At 39.1% G+C, this 26,568-nt stretch overlaps 1 protein-coding gene across 6 annotated transcripts in view; it reads left to right on the forward strand.

The window, feature by feature from the left end:
- TASP1 (taspase 1) overlaps positions 1–26,568 on the forward strand; it is a 239,744-nt gene that overhangs the window by 185,792 nt on the left and 27,384 nt on the right. For all 6 annotated transcript variants that reach the window (XR_012326209.1, XM_073792645.1, XM_073792646.1 and 3 more), the window contains 2 exons: positions 3,610–3,720; positions 19,842–19,915. Coding sequence is in view for 5 of the 6 variants with exons in the window: in XM_073792645.1 (XP_073648746.1) it covers positions 3,610–3,720; positions 19,842–19,915 (185 nt within the window). In the remaining variant the exon portion in view is untranslated. Of the gene's footprint in view, positions 1–3,609; positions 3,721–19,841; positions 19,916–26,568 lie in introns of those variants that run through there.

Consider the following 26,568-nt stretch of genomic DNA (forward strand, 5'->3'; position numbering starts at 1 on the left):
CTCTGAACCTCAGGTTCCTCATCTGTAAAGTGATCATTAAATGCCTTCTCGTGGTGGTTCTGAAAATTAAACTACAGAACATGAAAACATGGAACTAGGGCCTGACACAGGGTAGTTTCTCAGTGACTGTTAATTCCCTGTCTCTTTCCCTCTTGTCTAAGAGGCTGAGGAGTAACTATACTTTACCCTAGTTCCGCAGCATAAATCTGTGTTGCTTTTCTTTACAAAGCAATGTGTGTGTGTGGTTTAAAAAGACAAGCAGTACCCCCAGGCTTACACTGAAAATGAGTAGTTCCCTGTCCCAACCCTCCACAGCCCCCTCGTTTTCCTCTCCCTGGAGGCTACTACTTTTAACTCTCTTAGCTATTTTTTCTCAAACTTACATCTATAATTTAATATAACATGCTTATACTACTGTTTCTTGATTTTTCAATTTTAAATATTATTTGGATATCAGATTTAGATGTTATCATCTTCACTCCAGGGAAGGCAAGAACTTAATAGTTCCTTTATACTTCCAACTTCAAACCTACACTCACCCACACAGGCCTTTTCTCCTCTTAATGTATTGTATCCCTATTTTTCAGTTCATCGGTATCGCGAGTTTATATTTTTTACTCTAGCTGTTGACATCTGAGCTACGTAGTGGGCTGTGATTCTATTTCATTTCCTGTAGAAATTTTTATTTCTTCTGCAGTTAATATTTGCCTCACTTTTTTTTTTATACCAATCACTCTTTCATTCTTAGTCTTCCCACAAAATCTGAAACATTTCTTCTCAATAATTTCAAATGCAACATGTATCTTGTATGTTTAATTTTTTCCCCTCCTTGGAAATACCTTTCCAGCTTCCTCTGGCTTTCTGCTGTTTTGGTCTGGGCTTTCCAAGCCTGTGTGTAGCCGTGTGTCACCCAGGAATACTTTTGTCTTGTTTTGGATCCCCTGTTTGCAGCTCTTCTTTTCTTTCTCATTATTTTTGTTGCTCCTTCATTTTGCTGAGGCACATTCATCCTACAGCTTTCTGAGAAAGAGTGCACGGGAGGTGAATTCTTTGAGACTTTGTTGAGCTTTATTCTCCTTTCACGCTTGATGGACATTTTGGCCAAGGGTAGAATTCTAGGTTGGAAATAATTTTCTCTCAGCATTTTGAAGATAATACCTCCTAATCTTCTAGTTCCCAGTGTTGCTGTTGAGAAATCCGATGCCATTATGATCCCCTTGCCTTCCCTGTGATCTTTTTTCCCCATTTGGAAATTTTTAGACCTTTCTCTCTTTCCTCAGTATTTGATATTTCATAGTGATATGTCTTCATGGCACTCTTTTTTTTTTTTCCCCATGTGTTGTGCTGGGAGGTTCATGAGCCTTTTCAGTCTGAACACTCATCCTTCAATTATTGGAATTGCTTTTTAATTATTTTTTGAAATTTCTTCCCTTTCATTTCTTTTATTTTCTCTCGTTGAAATTCCTCTTATTCAGATATTGGATCTTCTGGCCTGTTCTTCTGATTTAAAAATTTTTTTTTTCTCTCATTTCTCATTCTGTCTTTTTTGTGATTCTCTTCTTTTTTCTTTTTCTTTTTCTTTTTTTTTGGCTGCGCCATGCAGCTTACAGGGTCTTAGTTCCCCGATCAGGGATCAAAACCAGCCCTCGCAGTGAAAGCGCTGAGTCCTAACCACTGGACCACCAGGGAATCCACCTCCCCATTTTTTTTTTAATTGTTCTTCTGATCAAAGTGTTTGCCTAAGTTTTCCCTCTGTTACCTTTTTGGTTGTTTGCTTTCTGTGTTTCCTGGAGGCCTAATGGAAACAACTAGTGATCCTAGGTTGTCTAAGTACCAAGAAGCTGAACTGAAAACCTTCTGTGTATGAGTCACACTTGTCATCTGGAAGCCCTCCCCACAAGGCAAGGACACGCTATGTTTTTAGGTTCTCTCAAATAGGTCTTTACTCTTGAGCTGGTTGGGACTGAGACTGGAAATACTCTTGAGACTGGAAAGGAATTATCCAGTCTCTTGCTTGGAGGATAACAGCCTACCTTCTTGCATCCTGAGAGCCTGTGAGTGAAGGGAGCTGGTTATTTCACTGTTTAACATAAAGGCTCCCCTTTAGCCCCTGTTTTCAGCATGGAGCCTCCCGTCTGCCCTGGGCTGAGCCTGATGACCGCAAGTCTCAAGTCCCTCTGGTTCAGCATCTCTAGAGAGTAAATGTTCTGCTTTCTCTAGGGTTAGGGAGGAGTAACTTCCTCTCTAGGTAGGAATCTGGGGCTTGAGGTCAGGGGTCGGCAAACTTTTTCTATGAAGGGCCAGAGATTAGATTTTAAACTTCGTGGGCTACACTGTGGTCTCTACCACATATTCTTCTCTTCCTTCTCTTTTTCTCTCTCTTAAAAAAAGAAAGTTTAACATGTGAAATAAACACTCTTCGCTTGCAGACAGCACAAAAACAGGCTGTAGAGCAGGCAGGTCATAGTTTACCGACCCCTGGTCTAGAGGATCCTTTTGGACACTCTTGACCAACCATCTTTATTCCAGGCCCACCCTGCACCCCTGCCTTCAGAAGAACTTGATGCCTCCAATTTCTGGTCCTTTATTCGGTTTTATGATAAAACTGGATGGCTTCTTACAGGTGTCCCTCGACTCCAACCAGGCTCCCCCCTCCCGCATGGAAGCTTAGGTTTCAGCTTTCCCAGGTCCACTAGGTGAGCAACTGCTTGTCCGTCTTCTTTCTGTTTTCTAAAAGGTCAGTTTTTTTCTTGTCTCTCTCTCTGTCCTTATTAGGCCATGCCTTTTTCCCCTTCCCTTTCCCCCAGTTTACTGGGATTTGAGAAAGGAGTGGAGATAAATGCATGTGTTTAATCTACTGAGTTTAACCAGAAGCTCCCCCCAAATCCAATTTGGTTGGTTTTTATTTTTATTACTTTCTTTGATAGTGCTTGGGCTCATTTTGCATTTGTTCTCCACGTGCTCACTTGCTATGCCAGATGTTCGAAGAAGATGTCCTTGGGGAGGAAAAATGAGGGGTTTTAAAAAGCAGCGTTCCTGAAATGCTCACAATGGTTTAGTTTGTGTGAGATCTCTGCGAAGCATGGTTGTTTCTAACCACCAGACTCTCATAATAGAAATAAGTTTCACCCTTCTTTGTGTATCCATCAGGAGCATTTTTAAATGTCTGTAATAAAGTTTGTGGCTTATTGTTTAAAGTTGAATTTAAGGTAGTAAATCAAAGCTTTTGGTGGCATGCCTCTGACAGCAGGGAGAGCCTGGTAAGTGATCCCTAAGAGCTGATCAAAGGGAGCTGCTGAGCATTTTTTCCTGTATTTGTGTTTTGGGCCTTTAATCTGGCAGTGTTTCCAATTCCATTCTGAATACGGTCATGCACACTCCACCCCCAGTCATGTCTTCTTGGAGGCGTCTGGCACTGCCTTTGCCTGTTCGGGCACAAGCCTGCCTTTGCTATCCCGCCTGTACAAGGTACGAACAATGGCGAGTGTCAGAAAGTGGGCATCTTTCAAGAGCTTATTCATACCACACGTTTGTTCCAGTAATCAAATGAAAATTGAAAGGGAAAAGAGTAAAATTAACTGAAAATGACCACTAGTCATTTCTGCCTAGGCTCACCTTTCCTGGCCAGTGAAGACGGCGTGCTCGGAGGAGTGATTGTCCTCCGATCCTGCAGATGCTCTGCAGAGCCTAACTCCTCCCCAAATAAGCAGACGCTTCTGGGTAAGTTAGACAAACACATTACGTGGGTGTCTTTCTCTTTCATTTTTTCCAAGAGATGCAAAGATTTATATCCTTAAGTCGATCATTTTAACCTACGGTTGGGCCAGGATGCTCTGTTGATATGTAAACATCTCTATTCCACTGCCCTTTTTGCCTAGGTCAGCATCTACAAGGTGAATATTCATTTTGGAGTATATGCTTATAGCATATTTTTCAAATGGACTTAGCACCTAGCACCTTTACTAAAGCCCAATATTAAGACTATCGGACCATGTATTTATCCCCTGCCTTATTTGACAGAGCGTTTGAGATGACCCATAACAATATACACAGTAACATAGAGAGAAGCTTCTTCGTGTTCCCCTCCCCGAAAGGAATCAGAACCATGAGAAAAGCTACTGGCCTAGAAGTCCACCCTGGCTCCATGACTTATTAGCTGTGATGCCTTTGCGCATCCTTCTCACTGTTCTATGCCACTTCCTCATCTGTACGATAAGGATGTCTGCCCTGCCCTTCTTATGGAAGGGTCCCATGAGTATTTTGCAGATTTGCAGATGTCCATCCAGATGTGTGATTTTGTGTCTAGCAAAGCATACCAGTGGGAATGGAGCCCAGCCCACCCTCCATTTGCCAAGGCACAAACTTGTGGGGCTGCCTCTGCCCATGGGGGTGCCTTTTTCTAATTCATCCATCCAGAGAGGCGCACTTTAAAAAATCTGCATAAAGGTGCCACGTAAGCTAGCAGGGAGCCCTATATGTTATTTTTTTTTTTTAGTTGACTTTTTAATTGAAGTATACACTCAGAAAAAATTGTTAACTACAACTGCGTGGCAAATATGACAAACTGAACCCACCCATGTGACCAGCATCTAGATAAAAAATAGAACTTCACTGCAACTCTAAAAGCTCCCACATAACCCCTCCTAGTCTCTACCCCTTTCAAAGTTAACTACCATGCTGACTTCTAACACCATGATTAGTTCTATTTGATTTTATATTTTGTATAAATGGAATCATAGAATATGTATTCTTGGTGTCTAATGTCTTCAAGGAAATGTTAAACCTGTTAGATTCATCTACGTTACTTGTGACAGTAGTTTGTTCACTTTCATTGCTGTGTAGTATTACATTACGTATGGTTATAGCACTCTGTAGTTATCCATTCTTCTCTACACATTTTTTTTTTTATATATAAGCACTACAAGTCATTCTCAGGGATGTGGTACTTCAGCTCTTTGTGTAAAATTCCTTTTATCAAGTATAGTTGGTACCTGGTCTGTATTGTATGATTGTTGTGCCTTGTTGTAGTACAAGTCCCTACATACCTTGAGATTTTATAAGTCTGTAAAATAAAAGACTGAGCATTTCTTATGAGAATAAAAATTATTTTTTCTATAAAAGCCTGAAGAACTTTCATAAAATCTCTCCTCTCATTTGTCAAAGAAAAAAAAACAATGCACTTTTATAGGAAATGCGTCTTTCTCCACCTGGACTCTGATCACCAACTTCATTGTTTTTCATACTATATTTTCTTTCTCTTTCCACCCACAACACTTGGTACCCAGGTTGCTCCTGGCAAATGTTTTGTTTGTTTGTTTTTAATGGCCATTGTTTGTTAAACTGAGGCAAGCAGCCATTTGCTTCTTCGGTATCTTAATCATTGTCAAAACCTTTGAATATCTTCCACAGTTAGGTAGCAGGGAGTTTGCTTTTAAAATATGCAGAGGACGTACCTGGGCCTTCCATAAAAACTCAGAATAAGTCTTTAGTACTGGGAGGCAGGGTGGGGGACAGTTATTAAAACTGCTTCATAGACTGTTGCTAGAATAGAGTTTCTGTACTTTACTGAGCCTGGACTCTTGTCCATTCAAGTTAATCCTGAAAATTGTAAGGGTTTTTTTTGGTTGTCCTTTCAATTTTGGTGGTGTAGTATAGAAATGCATATTTTAGGATAAGTCATAGAATTTTAGCTCATATTAAATAGTTTTTATCACCAAGGTAGTAATTTGTAAACTGATCCCTACTCTCTGTCTCAAGGAGAAGAATGAAAACTGTCAATTTATGAAATAAGTGAAATCTTGCCATTTGTTAAAGTTAGCTTGAGGGACTGATGTTTGTGAAGTTTATCTACTAAAACCTGGTGAACTTAGGCTCCTATCAACTTAAAGGTGCTACCGATGACGTGGGGTTTTACATATTTTGCTTTAAGAAAGTTACATATGTTCAGTGGGTGGTGAGAAAGTAAACGTGCTACAGAAAGATAGAAAGAAGATGTGAAAGTCACCTTTGCCATCCAGTTTCCAGAGCTGCCAGCATCTGATTCTGGTTATTCTCATGGGATTCACCTTCACTCTATAGAATGTGCTTATGCTTCTGTTTCTCAATCAGTAACTAGTGACTCCTTCGGGGGAAAAAATTATGAACATAGCTCATACCACTGCCCACCACCTTTCCGCATGACTTTTGTGAGAACTCTAACTTGAAATCGTATATTTATTTTATTTCATCTGTAATGCACTATTTCTTGATTCATCAGCTTTCTATCATCTCTGCCAACCATCCCTCACCCCTTGGACTATGTAAGTTTCCTTCCTCTTCCTCCCTGACTCCCAACCCTCTCCTCAATCTCTAGGAACCATGCCATTACTGTCATAGATAGTAGTATTTGCATTCGGTCCTACAGGCAGCTTGCCTTCTATGCTCTGATTAGATGTTGATCCCAAATAGTGACAATTAGTACCAGCATTGACAGTATCAAGATTATATAAATATTATTCACTGCAGATTCCAGTAGTGGAAGATTAGACCCATCAGAAGGGAAGTAAGTGTCTGCCATAAGCCTCTGCCTGTAAAAGGAGAATGTTTCAAACATCAAGCTCAAGTGGGTTCTCCTGTGCTTTACCATGTTAATTGCTCCAGATCAGGCTGCAACTTCATTTGCTTCATGTTTGGACCATGACTTCTCATTTATCACTTTATAAAACTCTCATGAAAGTATAACTTCGTAAACTCGTGGCTCCTTAATGTTTGGTAATATCTAGTAACCAGGAGGCTCAGAAATCTTTCTGTCCTACACATCCAAATAAAACAATTCCCCAAATTAAATAATAAAAAAGAACCCACACAAAACACTTAACTGCTGTATATTGTTCGATCACTTTTTTTGTCCCAAGAATAGTATAATCAAAACAAACTCTAACTTGAGCTTTTTCCGTATTCACTCTTTTCTGAAAATCATCAATAGCATTTCCATTACGCCACAAAAGCAGTTTCAATCAGACCCCATTGCTACTTGATGGAGTTTCCAGGAAGCCATTATCCAGCCTCCCCTCTTGACAAATACATCAATTACAAGGGCCCCAGTGGGCCGCTTCTAGAGTGGGATGACTCAACTACATGCCCTTTCAAGGTTTGTCCTTTGTTTACTGATTCATGAATACAGTTGGAGAATCTCAGGTAGAGAGGAACTTTCAAAGTCCTCTTGTGTGACCCCGTTATGTGTGCTCTGTCCATAAATTGTTCGAGAGAGAGATGGAGCTTAATTCCTCTCCACTTGTGACTCTCTTCCAATATGTCAGAGTGACAACGTGTGACTTCTGAGGCGAGGTCAGAAAAGGCAGTGGGCCTTCCTTCTCGCTTTCCTGGTTGGATCACTCACTTCACGAAAGACCAGCTGCCATGTCATAAGGACACTCAAGCAGCACCAGGGAAAGGCCCCTTTGGCAAAAAAACTATGACCGCCGTCCAACAGACAGCGAGGCACTGGGGCTTCCTGCCAACAGTCTGAGCTCCGAGTGAGCCTGCAGATGCCTGAGGCCCTGGGCAGATTTCTAGACTGAAATCTCATGAGATCCGAAAAAAGAACCACCCAACACAGCCACTCCTGAACTCCTCATCCACAGAAACTGAGATAATAAATGTTTATTGTTTTAAACCGCTACATTTTGGGGTAATTTATGTATGCAGCAATAGATAACAAATAAACCTTCTAAATGCTTTCACTGCCAAATGGTCCTCTGGTTTGTCTAAAGAACTACAGTGACAAATCAGGGGCTCTGTTGCATCTTTAGGCAGCTCAGGCTGTCAAGACTTCCGTTTGCATCAGTGATTCCGCTTCTCTGCTTTGGGGTCCTCTTGGACAAATGTGATCGGCACCCTTTTACTTTGCAGGCCCCTAATCACTCTTTTCCAGACTGTCTCCTAAGCCTCCCCAACCTCTAGGCTCCCCACCTCTTATCTGTCTCCCACCTCCATCCTGCCACCAGACGTCTCTCCCTCTATCATACATCTGTAGTGGCCCAGAGAACCTGACCACGGGCTGAGAAACAGGGGCAGTCAGGGGAGAAGCAGGCTGCCCTGAAGCAGAAAGGGCCAAAATGAGAAACTGACCAAATTGTGGCTTAGAGAGCCACACCAACCCCAGGATCAGAGGGATGGTGGCCAAAACAAGAGACGCGGAAGTATATGTAACTAGTGTACTACAAGTTTAAGCTAAATGTTGAATAACTTTCTATGTATGCTAAAATAAAGCAAAACATGTATCTCTTACTGTCGCTCCCATGTTCCCTACTTTTAATTCTTTTTTTTTTTTTTTTTTTTTTTTTGGGGTACACGGGCCTCTCACTGTTGTGGCCTCTCTCGTTGCGGAGCACAGGCTCCAGACGCACAGGCTCAGTGGCCATGGCTCACGGGCCCAGCCGCTCTGCGGTATGTGGGATCTTCCCGGGGCACGAACCCGCCTCCCCTGCATCGGCAGGCGGACTCTCAACCACTGCGCCACCGGGGAAGCCCCCTACTTTTAATTCTTCAATGAGGAAACACACACACGGTCACACTCACTCCTACCTCTGCTGGACATTTCCCTAGAAGATAGATGGGAAATGCCCAAATCACTTGCTGGGAAAAGCCCTCCCTGATCTGGCTCCAGAACATGCTTTCAGTGTCATTTCCTACTAGTCCTCCTTTTCCTCCACTCATCTCCGATGACCCGAGTTCTGGCAACTCCAGTTTGCTTGGTCTTCTTCCAAAGGGTCATGTTTTTCCCCCAGTAACTTTCACATGCTATTATTACCTGTGCTTGGAAAGCTCTGAGCTAATTACATTCCTTCTTTAAGGCCCAGGACAGATAGGAATCTCCTCAGAATCCTTTGGAAGCCCTTTCCCCAGGTGATTTGTTCCTTCCTTGTGCTCTTTTTGCAACATATAATTTCTGTCCTTTGTAACAGTCACCATGACATCCTAGACATGTATTAAAATGTCTGCCCCTCCCTCTAGGCCAGCACTTCTTAACCTTTTTTTTGGAACTCAGTTATTTGAAAGGAATAGATCACAGGTCCTGGAGCCCCAGTGACTCACATGGAGGGTACAGGGGTTGGAAATATCTTAAAGAAGATTCCTCTGTCTCTGAGCATCACACCACCAGATTGTGAATCACTGGAATGTAAAGACTGGGTCATATCCAGCTTTATATGTGCCCTCCATTGTAGGCTCCCAGGAATTATTGGAGGAATAAATTAAGTGCCACATGGAATTTCTTTCGTGATTATTTAGCAGATATTTTTAAAGAAATTGACCACTATTCCAGAAAAGTGAAATGTCACATAAAATATCCTCACATGCTCTTAACAAACAAACAATATGGGTCGGAAATGTTGGATAATGACGAGTGTCGGGGAACAAGAAGATTTGGAGACAGTTTAAACGGATCCCAGAAGACAGCCTTTGCAAACAGCCTTGTAAAAGGACAATTTGGATGAGAATGTGTTTGCAACACCCATCCCACCAACTCCCACCCCCCAGATCATGAGATGCTGGCAAAGCCCAGCCTACAAATCACTGCTTTAACACAAAGCAAATGCTTGTTCCTGGAATGAAACAGCTGAAAATCATTAATTTTCTCTCTGCTTTTAGAGAAAGAAAACAATATATTTTTACCTGCTAAAGTACAATTACATGTTTTCCAGGCCTCTACAGAAGTGCTTTATTGAGGCTGCTGTATATAGTATGGTTAATAATTGTGTAAACAAAGGCATATCAAGCCTTCCAGTGGAAAAAATTAATTCTTTTCCATTTTAAGCTTATGAGTCAATACAAGTAATTAGAATATATGCAAATATATGGCATGAACAACCAATCTCACTATATGGGTGCATTTTTTCCCTTGTAGCCTGCCCTCACTGTGCTGATGGGAAGCCTGACAGACCCTGTAAAGTTCAGAGGTTCCTACCTTAGAGTGGTTAATAGGAAGCAGTGAGTATGAGGATCAGTGCTAAATAGACTCCATATATTTAATGAAAATCTTAAGCAATTCAAGATAGGAGGCATAGGGGCTAGTAAGGGTGAAGATGCTGTATGTTCGGCCAGCGGCCTTTTGCGCCAAGCCTGTCTGTGTTGCAGGCCTTCTTGCTAAATAGATTGAAGGCCCACAGTTCAGCTCGAGCTTGGTCATCTGATGACCACACGTGATAATTGTTACTTTCCCATCAAGTCACCCTCACCTCACTCAGGGAGTAACTTCAGGTTCTTTGCTGCCCAGAAATATGTTCATGGTGCTGATAATTAAGTTTTGTACATGATACTGTTTCTACTGTCCAGCTACTCCTTTTTATCCCTGGGTTTTCATCTTTATTGTGAAATGTCTCATGTATTTTTAAAAGAATGTAATAAATGTGTAAGTTATAAAGGATAATAGTGAAACAAACACCTGTGGACCTGCCACCCAGCTTAAGAAATTGCCCATTACCCATATCTCTGAAGCCCCCATGTGGGCCTGTCTGAACTTTATGTAAATGTTGTAGCAGGTGATTTCTTCTGTGAGAATTTTTGCAGTTTCTTAACATGATTACCTGAAAGGATAATGAGTCCCGTTATCATTTTAGACTTAGCTCGATCAAATCAACTGTTCTTCAGTTACCAATGAGAACTGAAATGTGGCATTCTCCTCCCTTCTTTTCAGATCAGGCAAAGTTCTTTATCCAGTATTCTTCTTGTCACTGTTACGAAAACTTGCCATGATTTAAAAATAAAAATTGTTAGATTGAATTGATGCTTCCTGGAACATTAAAAAGATAAAAGGTCATTTTACTGTAAGTTAAAATTCCAAACCGCCTTTTGATTTTACTGGCATTAAAATTTTGGTGAGCACATATAAACACATGTACTTCAAAGGAGCTTCGTTCTCGGGGCCCAGCAATATCCCTTATTTCCATTTCATGGCACATGCCACCACGAGTACTTATGACTAGGCATTCTGCTGGGCTTACACGATCATAAAAATAACCCTCAAAGAGAAGGCAAATTAGTTATTAGACTGGTAGTGGGAAAAGAGGTACTTAAGGTTGGTTATTGATGTTAATACCTTGTCTTAAAAACATAACTAAAGCTTTGTTCTGTTAGAGGGCCCAGTGTCATGGTTGGAAGCTTATTTCTTTAGCACCCCAGCAATGCTTTGGGATTGTTACATCTTCACTGTAGTCTTAAGAGATAGGCTGGCATTTTGGTTCTTATTTAAGGATCCGATGGAAAGAAGCGAATTAAGTAACATTCTTAGATGCAAAGTGAATAAGGCAGACATGATATTTAAACTTTTCAACAACTGAGTTGCATTAACCTATTGAGGTGGTGCTCTGAGATTTATATTTTTCAGAACTGGTTTTCATTTTTAAAATACAAAGATGTTGATTACAAAAAGCTATCATTTGCTTTGTTTGCTTTATAACAGAACGTTTCTTCTGTTAAATATTACTAATACACTTTAAGAAGATTGGAAATAGATGTTCATCTGTAATTTTTTTCTCCATCATGAGAAGTATACTTCTAGCTATAATCTAACCATATAGTGTCTTTTTGGGTTTTTTTGGCCATAAAGCTTTCCATCTGAAATAAAGAATACAAAGATTTATGAACAGAATTCTAGTGATTATGTAATTCTTATTACTATGGTTCTCCTAAAACTCTCAGAAAAACATTTTGACAAATTTTATAGTCAGTTTTCATCTGCTCAAAATGTAAGTAGATCACCTTAGTATGAAACAAATCCTAAAAAAATATTTGTTGAATGAATGAAATCATGTTTCAGTATAACTTGTTTCACTGAATGCTTTTGTCTTCAGCAGAGAACTTCCAAGTCCCAGCCATTGGCCACTTATTTCATCAGTTTCTAATACAATAAAATGATAAAATAGGAAGAGAATTGAAATGTCCTTTGGGGCTTGTTTTACTCTTTGACCCACATCCCTCTCTTCCTTTTTCAGTCAGCATCTTTCTTTAGTCTTGAACAAATGGAGTGAGCCTTGGAAAGAGGGAATAATTATTTTCTTGGCTTAGCGTAAGTGGAGTTCTTTAGAACTCCATCCCCATAGCTCCCCAGACAGTTCAGTGGTGAAAGTTTTTCAGGGCAGCAAGCCAACTCAGAGCTACTTCATGGCCATAATGGGACATGCATTATATGAATCTTAAGGATTCCATGTCAGGACAGTAAAGCATCCTTGAATGAACCCCCTACTGGGTTATAAAGAACCTCACCACCCTGGGGGAAATCTGCAGAGACAAGAAGAAGTTGTTCTATTTACAGTTCCTCTTCCTTCCCATTTAAAAAATGAATTTATCTTTATTTAATAAGGAGTAACTTAAACACTATGCAGAATGTCCTAGGGTAAGCCATTTGACCTAGGGCTAAGGAGTGGCAGCTGACTTGGCAACTGCCCAGCCCAAGACTGTTCTGATTTTAGAGTTTTGTTTTCCTTGCAAGAAAGTCTGGGATATGAAGCCAGGCAGAGAGGTTTGAAGTGGGTGTGGGAGCCAGTGCAGCTGGGGGTTGTTAACAACAATTGGAGAACAACTTTTTTTTTTTCTTTCTTTTTTTTTTAAATGGTGGCTGAGGGCTTCTCTCTGGTCAAAAAAAAAGAGAATCTGAATAGAAAAAGCTTGCTTTGCAACTCTGGTAAAGAAATTTTGTTTGACTTAATTTAAACAGGATGACATGTGACTCAAAATGTCTCAGGCAGTGGGGGGACCCTAGACTGAAGTGGGGCTGCTCTCGGACATTATACCCCTAGGTGAATTCATTTGTTCCAAAGCATTAAATACAACTTTCCAGACAGGCTGGCCTCTAAGATTATGTACAAATCCATTCCAACTGTCCCTATAAGACCATTAACTTGCCATTCTTGAGGAACACACGTACAGCACATCCACACCTAATCTGTTCTCTGGCACAGGATCAGTAGTGTTGACGGTTTTTCACATCGTGCTTGTGTGTTGGGACATGATGTGAAGTCACTTGGTGGAGAAGAACCCTGCCAGATCCCTGTGTCCATCTTTCATATGTTAAACCCATAGCTTTAGGTGTTCTTAATGTTTTCTGATGGAGGTCTTTTCATGATCTGGACATCTCCAGTAGCCTCACCATCCCTGGGCTTTGGCTTTCTAAAAAACAAAAGCCCTTTTCAAATCAGTAGTTGAGGTGTAAACAGTCACCAGCCACTACCAAAGGAGCGTGGTCATTACCGAGAGGCCAGGCCTTCTCTAAATGGAAATCAGCTTGAGCTTGACCACACCAAACACTATTTCAGACAGCACATTCACAGGCTCAGACGTGCCACGCCAGGCCACTCATAAACCCTGCACGTTGCTTGAGTTCATGGTCCCCTACATGTAATAATAACACAAGGAAAAATTCTGGTACTATGATATAGCATCTGCCCAGTTTGTTTGTATTATTATTAGAATCATTTTTAAAATACTGTTCCATAAAATTCAATTTTTTAGTGTAGGAGACAATTTTAGATTTAAAATTAAGAAATAAATTATAGACTTCTAGATATCACTGATGGTGAGAAATGCTACTTTTGTACTGAGTAGCGTTTAACATTTTAGCTTTTCTTCTGTATAATTGTATTTGAGCAAACTTTGTACTACTCTTGACTAGGTTTTAATTATAAATTGGCTTAATTAAACAATTTTGAGAGATCTTTGTGACAGAAGCTTTACCCTTGAGACAAATAAATGTTTTCTCATTTTTAAAAACTTATGATGGTTTCGGCATTTTTTATTTCAAATGGAAATAAGTATTTGCTTTATTTTGTTTGTTTTGATTGCTCTTTGAACATAGCAGGTTTTGTTCTATATATATGTGGCCAGTATAAATTTAAGTAGGGGTTTATTCATGCCCCTTCATAAGATTTGTTCATGTTTTGGGTAGTCACAAGACATGAAACAATTTGAAAGCATCCAATCAGTTTCACATCATCATAAAGCATTTTCATGAAGGGCAATTAAAAATATATGGTAACATGTCATTACGTCACATTTCAGTGTATTTCAGAATGTCATAATCTAAACAGGGAAGAAATTAATTCTTCATAGATAAATTAGATTAACAAGGTAATTGAGATTCCTAGGTGTATTTTTTTAAAAATAGGACATAATTGAAAACAGGGCAAAATTCAAAAGTTTCAGAAGGGATGTATGGTGAAAAGTAGGTTGCCCCCTTCTCAGCTTCGTTAATCACGAGTTCCCTGTCTAGCGATAACTGCTGTTGCTGCTTCCCAAGATTTTTTTCCAGAGACATCTCATGTATTTACAAGCATTGTCATCCATGGTGCCCTTTTATTTTCTTTCACAAAAACGGCAGCACCATCTTTATATGTCTTTCTCCACATGTACTTTTCTTCTAGATAAACGATATATTTTGCAGATTAGTGTTTTTTCCAACTGTAGCATGTCACATTAATGAGGTCTAATTTAGTGAGTCACGAGCAGAACCTTTTAATTGCAGTGCATAGAATATAAAGAACCCATGTACTAAGTGACAGTGTGTGGCGCTTTTTTTGTTTTGTTTTGGTTTTACTGTGGTTCATGGCAAAAAGTTTGAAAAAACACTTAGTGTGGATGGTTGCATATGATCCATGTAGAACTTTCTCTTTGTTCTTAATTACTTGAATAGTATTCCATTGTATAGGGTACCATTGTTCTTCGTATATGCTCCCACCAAAAGGCAACCATGCTATTTCCAGTTTCTTCCTAATTACAACTACTTCAGTGAATCTCTGTGTAAAGATGTTATTTTGTACATGTAAAGGCATATCTGTAGACTAAATACCTAAAAGTAGAATTGCTGGGTCAAAGGGTATGTCATTTTGAGAAAAAGAGTCTGTCCTCATTATTTGCAGATTCATATTTGTGAATTTTCTTACTTTCTGAAATTTACTAGTAATTGAAAGATCAATACTCCCGGCACTTTCCCAGGTCATTTGTGGGCATGGACAGAGTGGGGAAAAATTTGAGCTGGAAAAGTAGCAAAACTTACGGATTCATGAGATGACAACTGATAAAAAGAGCATGAGGGACAGCATTACTGTAAGGCTGAAAGCCAAAGAAATTCATGGGCAGGTCATCCAGGGTCAGGAAAATGTTAAGCTCTTCTTGGCTAGTGTATTATTATAAAGAAATACTGCATAAAATTAATTAGTTATGAAAACATATATTAAATAAGATGTCTTTAATCAGAAACACACATAAAATAAGTTTACTTATCGATTGAAAATGCTGGGACCAGAGGCTTGCAGGAAACTAACCCTGTATTTCCCTTGGGAGCAGTGGCTCAGTATTTGCTAATTCAGTGTTTATGGTGAATTTATGGAACATAACTACTGCAAATTATGAGAATGTATTTCCATATGGTCATACTCACACCGTTATTACATGAGAGTGCTCCTTCCTCTACCCCCAGGTAACATAATGCTGTTTTGACCTTTTGGTGTCTGATAACCTGAATGTTGAATCTCTTGTAGTTTTAATTTTCATTTCTTTTAGTAGGAGAAATGTAGAACGTATTTTCACATTTTAGAGTGATTCATATTCCCTTTTGTTCATATCCTTTTGCTTTCTCTTTGGATGTTTGTCTTTTCCTTATTGATTTGTAGCAGATCTTTATATACTAAGAAAATTAGTCCTTTTTCTGTAATATGAATTGCAAATGTTTCCCCCAGCTTGTCACTCATCTCTTGACTTTTTTCCCATAGGGCAAAAGGTAATACTGTAAACATTTTTAATTTAGTCAAATGTATTATCTTGTTATAGTTTTAAAAGCTTACTTTAAGAGATATTTAAGAGTTCTGTTTGTGTTCGATGCTGTATGATTCTAAATCCTTTTCAAGCTGAGTAGATTTCAGAGTGAGAAAGCAATGGAGAATCACAGGTTTTAGAATCTAGAAGTCCAGTCTGAGTCCTAGGTTCTGCACTTGCTCAGATGGCCTCAGCCATGTTACCTCCCTTCTCTGAGCCCCAGGTTCCCCATCTAGGCTTTGCCGAGGTCCACTATGAAAGGCAGTGCCTGGCGGATGATAGATTCTCAATGTTAGTTCCTCTCCTGCCTCCCTGAAGTCCTCCACCAAGAAATAATTTGATAAGTTATTCATTAATAATTTATTAAATTATTGAGTTGACATACACTAAAAGAAATAAAATAAGATTTCTTTTCAAAAGCATTTTATAATTTAAATTTTAGACAATCCTGCTGAGTTTCTGAAGTCTGAACCTGAATGAGTGACTGATTTGAATTGTTGGTATTAAAAATACACATGAAAAGCTGCTCAACATCACTAATTATTAGAGAAATGCAAATCAAAACTACAATGAGGTATCACCTCACACCAGTTAGAATGGGCATCATCAGAAAATCTACAAACAACAAATGGTGGAGAGGGTGTGGAGAAAAGGGAACCCTCTTGCACTGTTGGTGGGAATGTAAATTGATACAGCCACTATGGAGAACAGTATGGAGGTTCCTTAAAAAACTAAAAATGGAATTACCATATGACCCAGCAATTCCACTACTGGGCATATACCCAGAGAAAACCATAGTTCAAAAAAGATACATGCACCCCAATGTTCATTTCAGCGCTGTTTACAATGGCCAGGTCATGGAAGCAACCTAAATGCCCATCGATAGTAGAATGGATAAAGAAGATGTGGTACATATATACAGTGGAATATTACTCAGCCATAAAAAGGAACGAAATTGGGTCATTTGTAGAGACGTGGATGGATCTAGAGACTGTCATACAGAGTGATGTAAGTCAGAAAGAGAAAAACAAATATCGTATATTAATGCATATATGTGGAACCTAGAAAAATGGTACAGATGAACTGGTTTGCAGGGCAGAAATAGAGACACATGTAGAGAACAAACATATGGACACCAAGGGGGGAAAGTGGCCGGGGTGGTGGTGGTGGTGTGATGAATTGGGAGATTAGGATTGACATGTATACACTAATATGTATAAAATGGATAACTAATAAGAACCTGCTGTATATAAAAAAAATAAAATTCAAAAATTCAAAAAAAAATAATGCATCAGTACCATGCACCTCCTTTGTTTGTTTGTAAAAAGAGTGAATGAAGACTGAATTTCTAGACATTGAGTTACTTTCTTTAAGAACTCCTAAATTCTGTATCTAGAAACTTTATTGAAAACCTTTCAATAAAAAGATATTTAATGTGGTCAATCAGCACACCCAGTTTATTCTGTTTTGTAAGTCTAAATTTTTCACGTGTTACATTTCCTTAAAGCAGGCTCTATTTTTAGAGAGAATAATGCAGTTTGAAATTGTCAGAATTGTGTCTTAAAAAAATAATGTGCAGTGTTTTTATCCTTCCCTTTCATGATTAGATTGACTATATATTTCCGTGTATTTTTCTTGGCTAATTCATGAGCAGTTACCACCTTAATACTTGGGGAATAAGGAGAGATCACAATGTTAGAAATTCCTGAACTTTGTATTTAACTACAACAGCATTGTCACTACTCGAGAAATTCAGTAAGGCTTGAGTGCCTTTGCTCTATTAGGCAATTCAGAATATCCCAGACCTTGCTCTGGACTTCAAGGTTTTTGAAGTTCAAAGCAGATGTGTTAGGAAGAAAAAACATCTGGCAAAGAGAACTTGCTTCATTGCGTGACACTGTTTTCCTGCACTCATCAGCGGAGCGTCTGTGGAGCAGGTTGGCAGGTTTGAGAATTAATTAATGATGAGGGAATGAGCCACTCTGAGGAACTCAGTGTCGCCCCTTCTGCTTCTTTCTTCCCCATGTGTCTGGCAAAGCCTTCAGAGTCTAGGACCAGAGTCTAGCTGAGCCACAGTTGTGTCTCAACTCACACACTTGTCTTCAGGCTTAATTAGCTCGGAGACGTAAACAGATGGATGGCCCGGGACCCAGAGGGTTGGTGTTGAGCAAGGCAGTTTTATTATTGGGGACTTTTGAAATTTTTGTGAAGTGCATCAAAACTTTAAAAATGCCTTTAAAAAAACTTAGAATTTTGGAAGTAAGTACTTGAAGGTGACAAAGCTTTGTGTGTATCTCAGTATTTTTCTTTCTGTAACTTTTAATTTAGATATAATTTCAAACTTACAGAGAAGTTTCGAGAACAGTACAAGGGACACCTGTGATTTCTTTACCCAGATTCACTCATTTTCATTTCCTCCATTTGTTTTTCCATCTCCACTTCCTCCTTCCTTCCCTCTTCCCTTTACACACACACACACACACACACACTTAAACATGTACATTTTTTTTCTGAATGACTTGAGAGCAAGGTGGAGAGATCCGGTGTCTTTACTCTTAATACTTCAGTGCTTATTTCTTAAGAACAAGGTTGTTCTTCTAAATAATCACAGTATAGTTGTCAAAATCACAGAATTTAATATTGATGCCACACTGTTACCTAATCCATAGTCCATTTTCAAACTCCATTAGTTGTGCCCCTTCAAGCACCGCCTGTCCCCGTCCAGGCTCCATCCCAGGAGGACACATTGCCTTTAGTTGTCATGTTGCCTTTGTCTTCTTTCTTTATTTTTTTGGCCACACCACGCAGCTTGTGGGGTCTTAGTTCCCCGACCAGGGATTGAACCCAGGCCCTTGGCAGTGAAACCACTGGACTGCCAGGGAAGTCCCTGGGATGCCTTTAAATGGGAACAGTTTCTCAACTTTCTTTGTATTTTTTGACTTTGATATTTTTTGAAGAGTTCAAGCCAGTTATTTAGTAGTGTTCCTATATCAGATTTGTGTGGTGTTTCCTCATGCAATTCTGGTTCTGCATTTTTGGCAAGAACACCGCAGAAGTGGCAGTGAGTCTCAGGGGGCACATTGTGTTGATTTGTCCCTTAATTGGTGATGTTGGCTTCCATCATTGGATTAAAGTGGAGTCCATGGGTTTCTCCACAGTGAACTTATACTTTGCCCCTTTATACTTCATAAGAATTTTGTGGAGAGATCACACTGAGATTATGTAAATAGCCTGTTCCTCTTTAGATTCTCCTAGTTTTAGGAAGTGTGATGGCTTTCTATTCTGTATTTATTAGTTGGCATTCTGCTACAAGGAATTGCTTTCTCTTCTCCCCCATTTTATTTATTCCTTTATGTGTTTGCATTAGTATGGGCTCGTTGGTTTTAATTTTGTTCAGTGGTGTTAATTCTTTACTGTCATTATTTATTTTGATACTTAGATTGACTCAGATATGGTCAGTGTGAGTTCCTGCAGGCTGACCCTGGGTCCTTTTGATAAGTCCTCCTCATTCTTTGAGCACTTCCTTATTTTCTGGCATAAAAAGATGTTCCAGATTCATTTAATATTTTCTCTGCCCCAGCCTTGGAATCAACATTTCTCCAAGGAATCCTGGTTCCTTTTCATGGAGAATGGTATTTGAAAACCTAGACCCTGGGGTGTGTGTGTGTGTGTGTGTGTGTGTGTGTGTGTGTGTGTTTTAAAGGAAACTACGTTATAGGATATTATATTTACTAAATCATTGTGTACTGTATGTATGAGTGTGTGTGCATGCATGTGTGTTGTTTAATGTTACAAGTTTCAAACAGAAGAGCATTTATTTTACATGTAATACTCATAAGTTTTGACAAGTAAGAAATACATTTTTCATTTCACAGTAAACGGTATTACACGGTTCTGAGTACTAAATCATCCTGACATTTATGAAGGCGCGAATGGAAAGTAGGGAGCCCGAGTGTGTTAAATATAAAGCTATCTTTAACTGTTGTATTAAAAAGCAGAGATTTATTTTCCATCTGTGATCTGAATGTGCCTATTTGTGTTCTCTTCCATGGCAGTGGAATTTCTGTGGAGCCACACGACGGAGAGCATGTGTGTTGGATATATGTCAGCCCAGGATGGGAAGGCCAAGGTAAGTGGGAAAACGGGTGCATAATTGGAAAACCTTGCAGCCACTGTGTGAACCTCTAACCGGCCAAGTGGACACAATGGAATTTTTTCAGCCTCTCTGGGCGGTAGCTCTGTGATCTTTATGAGAATCTGATAAAGAACAATTAACGGTCCCAAAGAAAACTAGCAGATCTTTCTTGCTTTTGATGATGGAGCAGGGGAGATTAGGACAAACCTTTTATTTTTTTTTTAATAATCTTGTTCTTCTTCATCCACTGTGAATAATTGGAAAAGAAGAAACTGGGGATTCGGAAGAGAAAATGGGTGTACCGCTTATGGCTGGCAGGGCTGGGTGATTTTGCAAGGAGGATGGGAATAGCTAAAGGGGAACGAGGCAAAGTTAGCTGAGCACTTGGACCACACCCTGCGTGTGTGAGGGCAGAGATGCCCAGCGTCCTTGCAAGGACTACCTGGCTCGTGCTCTGGTGTGGTCTGACACAGCATCCTCATGGCAGAGTCAAAGGTCTGTGCCCCGTGTGCCACGCATCCCAGGCCCTCATCCCTCAGTGAGTCACAACATTCACAGAGAATGTCCACGCAGCGTCCCTTGAGTCGCTGGGCTTCCCTGCACTCAAGAGGGGTGAGCCTGGGAGTCAGAAACATTATTTGTGGATTCATTTTATACTGGCCTCATGTTCTTCTTGTTCATAAAATTTTTAGGAACAGCTGTGGCATATGATGTTTACTTGGCATTAAAGTACCTCAATTACAAAGCTGTAAAGCCTCTCTTTCAAAGGACATGATTTATTTTACCCATTTGGAAATGCAAGTAAGGAAACTTCTGATGTACACTGTCTGATAGAGATGGGATCTTAACAAATTGAGGCTACAAGTAAGAAAGGGTAACTTCTTGCTTATTGGTCATATAACACCCATCCACGCTGGCCTCTGAATATTACCCAGCAAGGTAGTAGCATCACAGGGCTTTGTGAGGACAGCGTACGAGAGCTTTGTTCCATAGTACATAGAGAAAAGAATTATAATGGCTCATTTAAAAAAGGTGATTTAGAGCAACAGCCAGCTCTACCCACCACCAGTCCCTCCCATCAGTAAACTTCCACAATCCTCTTAGATAGCCTCATCCACCAGAGGGCAGACAGCAGAAGCAAGAAGACCTACAGTCCTTCAGCCTGTGGAACAAAAACCACATTCACAGAAAGATAGACAAGATGAAAAGGCAGAGGGCTATGTACCAGATGAAGGAACAAGGTAAAACCCCAGAAAAAAAAACTAAATGAAGTGGAGCTAGGCAACCTTCCAGAAAAAGAATGCAGAATAATGATACTGAAGATGATCCAGGACCTCGGAAAAACAATGGAGGCAAAGATCGAGAAGATGCAAGAAATGTTTAACAAAGATCTAGAAGAATTAAAGAACAAACAAACAGAGATGAACAGTACAATCACTGAAATGAAAACTACACTAGAAGGAATCAATATCAGAATAACTGAGGCAGAAGAACGGATAAGTGACCTGGAAGACAGAATGCTAGAATTCACTGCTGTGGAACAGAATAAAGAAAAAAGAATGAAAAGAAGTGAAGACAGCCTAAGAGACCTCTGGGACAACATTAAACGCAACAACATTTGCATTGTAGGGGTTCCGGAAGGAGAGGAGAGAGAGACAGGACCCGAGAAAATATTTGAAGAGATTATAGTCGAAAACTTCCCTAACATGGGAAAGGAAATAGCCACCCAAGTCCAGGAAGCGCAGAGAGTCCCATGCAGGATAAACCCAAGAGGAAACATACCAAGACACTTAGTAATCAAATTGAAAAAAATTAAAGACACAGAAAAATTATTGAAAGCAGCAAGGGAAAAATGACAAATAACATACAAGGAAACTCCCATAAGGTTAACAGCTGATTTCTCAGCAGAAACTCTACAAGCCAGAAGGGAGTGGCATGATATACCTAAACTGATGAAAGGGAAGAAGCTAGAACCAAGATTACTCTACCTGGCAAGCATCTCATTCAGATTTGATGGAGAAATCAAAAGCTTTACAGACAGGCCAAAGCTAAGAGAATTCAGCACCACCAAACCAGCTGTACAACAAATGCTAAAGGAACTTCTCTAAGTGGGAAACACAAGAGAAGAAAAGGACCTGTTTTTGTTTTCACAAAAACAAAGTGAAAACAATTAAGAAAATGGTAATAGGAACATACATATTGATAATTACCTTATACGTGAATGGATTAAATGCTCCAACCAAAAGACACAGGCTCGCTGAATGAATACAAAAACAAGACCCATCTATATGCTGTCTACAAGAGACCCACTTCAGACCTAGGGACACATACAGACTGAAAGTGAGGGGATGGAAAAAGATATTCCATGCAAATGGAAATCAAAAGAAAGCTGGCGCAGCAGTATTCATATCTGATAAAATAAACTTTAAAATAAAGAATGTTCCAAGAGACAAGGAAGCACACTACATAATGATCAAGGGATCAATCCAAGAAAAGATATAACAATTATAAATATATATGCACCCAACATAGGAGCACCTCAATACATAAGGCAACTGCTAACAGATATAAAAGAGGAAATCGACAGTAACACAATAATAGTGTGGGACTCTAACACCTCACTTACACCAATGGACACATCATCCAAACAAAGTTAATAAGGAAACACAAGCTTTAAATGACACAATAGACCAGATAGATTTAATTGATATTTATAGGACATTCCATCCGAAAACAGCAGATTACACTTTCTTCTCAAGTGCACATGGAACATTCTCCAGGATAGATCACATCTTGGGTCACATATCAAGCCTCAGTAAATTTAAGAAAATAGAAATCATATCAAGCATCTTTTCTGACCACAACTCTATGAGATTAGAAATCTATTACAGGGAAGAAAACGTAAAAAACACAAACACATGGAGGCTAAACAATACGTTATTAAATAACCAAGAGATCACTGAAGAAATCAAAGAGGAAATCAGAAAATACCTAGAGACAAATGACAATGAAAACATGATGATGCAAAACCTATGGGGTGCAGCAAAAGCAGTTCTAAGAGGGAAGTTCATAGCAATACAAGCCTACCTCAAGAAGCAAGAAAAATCTCAAACAATCTAACCTTACACCTAAAGGAACTGGACAAAGAAGAACAAACAAAACCCAAAGTTAGCAGAAGGAAAGAAATCATAATGATCAGAGCAGAAATAAATGAAATAAAGAAAACAATAGCAAAGATCCATAAAACTAAAAGCTGGTTTTTTGAGAAGATACACAAAATTGATAAACCATTAGCCAGACTCATCAAGAAAAAGCAAGAGAGGACTCAAATCAATAAAATTAGAAATGAAGAAGGAGAAGTTACAACAGAACTGCAGAAATACAAAGCATCCTAAGAGACTACTACAAGCACCTCTATACCAATAAAATGGACAAACTGGAAGAAATGGACAAATTCTTAGAAAGGTATAACCTTCCAAGACTGAACCAGGAAGAAATACAAAATATGAACAGACCAATCACAAGTAATAAAATTGAAACTGTGATTAAAAATCTTCCAACAGACAAAAGTCCAGGACCAGATGGCTTCACAGGTGAATTCTATCAAACATTTAGAGAAGAGCTAACACCCATCCTTCTCAAACTCTTCCAGAAAACTGCAGAGGAAGGAACACTCTCAAACTCATTCTATGAGGCCACCATCACCCTGATACCAAAACCAGACAACGATACTACAAAAAAGGAAAAGTACAGACTAATATCACTGATGAATATAGATGGAAAAATCCTCAACAAAATACTAGCAAACAGAATCCAACAACACATTAAAAGGATCATACACCATGATCAAGTGGGATTTACCCCAGGGATGCAAGGATTCTTCAATATATGCAAATCAATCAATGTGATACACCATATTGAGAAACTGAAGAATAAAAATCATATGATCATCTCAAGAGATGCAGAAAAAGCTTTTGACAAAATTCAACAGCCGTTTATGATAAAACCTCTCCAGAAATTGGGCATAGAGGGAACCTACCTCAACATAACAAAGGCCATATACAACAAACCCACAGCAAACATCATTCTCAATGGTGAAAAACTGAAACTATTTCCTCTAACATCAGGAACAAGACCAGGATGTCCACTCTCACCACTGTTATTCAACATTATTTTGGAAGTCCTAGCCACGGCAATCAGAGAAGAAAAAGAAATAAAGGAATACAAATTGGAAAAAAAGAAGTAAAACTGTCACTGTTTGCAGATGACATGATACTATACATAGAGAATCCTAAAGATGCCACCAGAAAACTACTAGAGCTAAGCAATGAATTTAGTAAAGTTGCAGGATACAAAATTAATGCACAGAAATCTCTTGCATTCCTATACACTAATGATGAAAAATCTGAAAGGGAATTTAAGGAAACACTCCCATTTACTACTGCAACAAAAAGAATAAAATACCTAGGAATAAACCTACCTAAGGAGACAAAAGACCTGTATGCAGAAAACTGTAAGACACTGATGAAAGAAATTAAGAGTGACATAAACAGATGGAGAGCTATACCATGTTCTTGGATAGGAAGAATCAATATTGTGAAAATGACTATACTACCCAAAGCCATGTACAGATTCAATGCAATCCCTATCAAATTAGCAACTGCATTTTTTACAGAACTAGAACAAAAAATCTTAAAATTTGTGTGGAGACACAAAAGACCCCAAATAGCCACAGGAGTCTTGAGGGAAAAAAACGGAGCTTGAGGAATTAGACTCCCTGACTTCAGAGTATACTACAAAGCTACAGTAATCAAGACGATATGGTACTGGCACTAAAAGAGAAATATAGATCAATGGAACAAGATAGAAAGCCCAGAAACAAACCCTTGCACCTATGGTCAACTAATCTATGACAAAGGAGGCAAGGATATACAATGGAGAAAAGACAGTCTCTTCAATAAGTGGTGCTGGGAATACTGGAAAAGCTACATGTAAAAGAATGAAATTAGAGTACTCCCTAACACCATACACAAAAATAAAGTGAAAATGGCTTAGAGACCTAAATGTGAGACCAGACACTATAAAACTCTTAGAGGAAAACATAGGAAGAACACTCTTTGACATAAACCACAGCAAGATATTTTTTGATCTACCTCGTAGAGTAATGGAAATAAAAACAAAAATAAACAAATGGGACCTATTGAAACTTAAAAGCTTTTGCACAGCAGAGGAAATCATAAACAAGATGAAAAGGCAACCCTTAGAACGGGAGAAAATATTTGCAAAAGAATCAATGGACAAAGGATTAATATCCAAGATATATAAACAGCTCATGCAGCTCAATATTAAAAAAACAAACAACCCAATCCAAAAATGGGCAGAAGACCTAAATAGACATTTCTCCAAAGAAGACATCCAGATGGCCAAGAAGCACATGAAAAGTTGCTCAACATCAGTAATTATTAGAGAAATGCAAGTCAAAACTGCAATGAGGTATCACCTCACACCAGTTAAAATGGGCATCATCAGAAAATCTACAAACAAGAAATGCTGGAGAGGGTGTGGAGAAAAGGGAACCCTCTTGCACTGTTGGTGGGAATGTAAATTGATACAGCTACTATGGAGAACAGTATGGAGGTTCCTTAAAGAACTAAAAATAGAATTACCATATGCCCAGCAATCCCACTACTGGGCATATACCCAGAGAAACCCATAATTCAAAAAGACACATGCACCCCAGTGTTCACTGCAGCACTATTTATAGTAGCCAGGTCATGGAAGCAATCCAAATGCCCATCGACAGACGAGTGGATAAAGAAGATGTGGTACATATATACCATGGACTATTACTCCGCCATAAAAAGGAATGAAATTAGGTCATTTGTAGAGATGTGGATGCATCTATAGATTGTCATACAGAGTGAAGTAAGTCATAAAGAGAAAAACAAATATCGTGTGTTAATGCATATATGTGGAACCTAGAAAATGATACAGATGAACCGGTTTGCAGGGTAGAAATTGAGACACTGAAGTAGAGAACAAACGTATGGACACCGTGTGGGGAAAGCGACGGGGGTTGAGGGTGGTGGTCTGATGAATTGGGAGATTGGGATTGACATGTATAGCCTGATGTGTGTAAAATTGATGACCAATAAGAACCTACTGTATAAAAAAATAAAATAAAATAAAAGTGATTTATGGGTTTAGAGCAACATTATCTAAAAGAATTTTCTGTGTTGATGGAAATAATTTATATTTATAGTGTGTCCTCCTATATGATAGCCACTAGACACATGTGGCAGTGAGCACTGGAAATGTGGCGAGTATGCCCGAGAAACAGAAGTTAAAATTTTGCTTAAATGTGAATAGCCACATGTGGCTATTGGCTACCATACTGAACAGCACCGGTTTAAAGAAAGAGTGGAAAAGTGGCTCTCTAAATAAATATTTTCAAAACATTCTTTTTTTCCCAATTGCAAAACGGTTCCAAAATATAAAATAAGCCTGATAAGCCATAAGAATCCTTGCCCAAGAATAGCTTGCAGCCAGTTAAGTTTCTCTCACCCTTGACATGTTGAATCTGGGCTAAAATTGCTTTTTAACAAAAAAACGTGGAAGAGGTGGACTTCAATAGTGGAGCTGGTCTG

The sequence above is a fragment of the Tursiops truncatus genome, chromosome 15 (genome assembly GCF_011762595.2).
Source record: "Tursiops truncatus isolate mTurTru1 chromosome 15, mTurTru1.mat.Y, whole genome shotgun sequence".
In the NCBI taxonomy this organism is placed as follows: Eukaryota; Metazoa; Chordata; class Mammalia; order Artiodactyla; family Delphinidae; genus Tursiops; species Tursiops truncatus.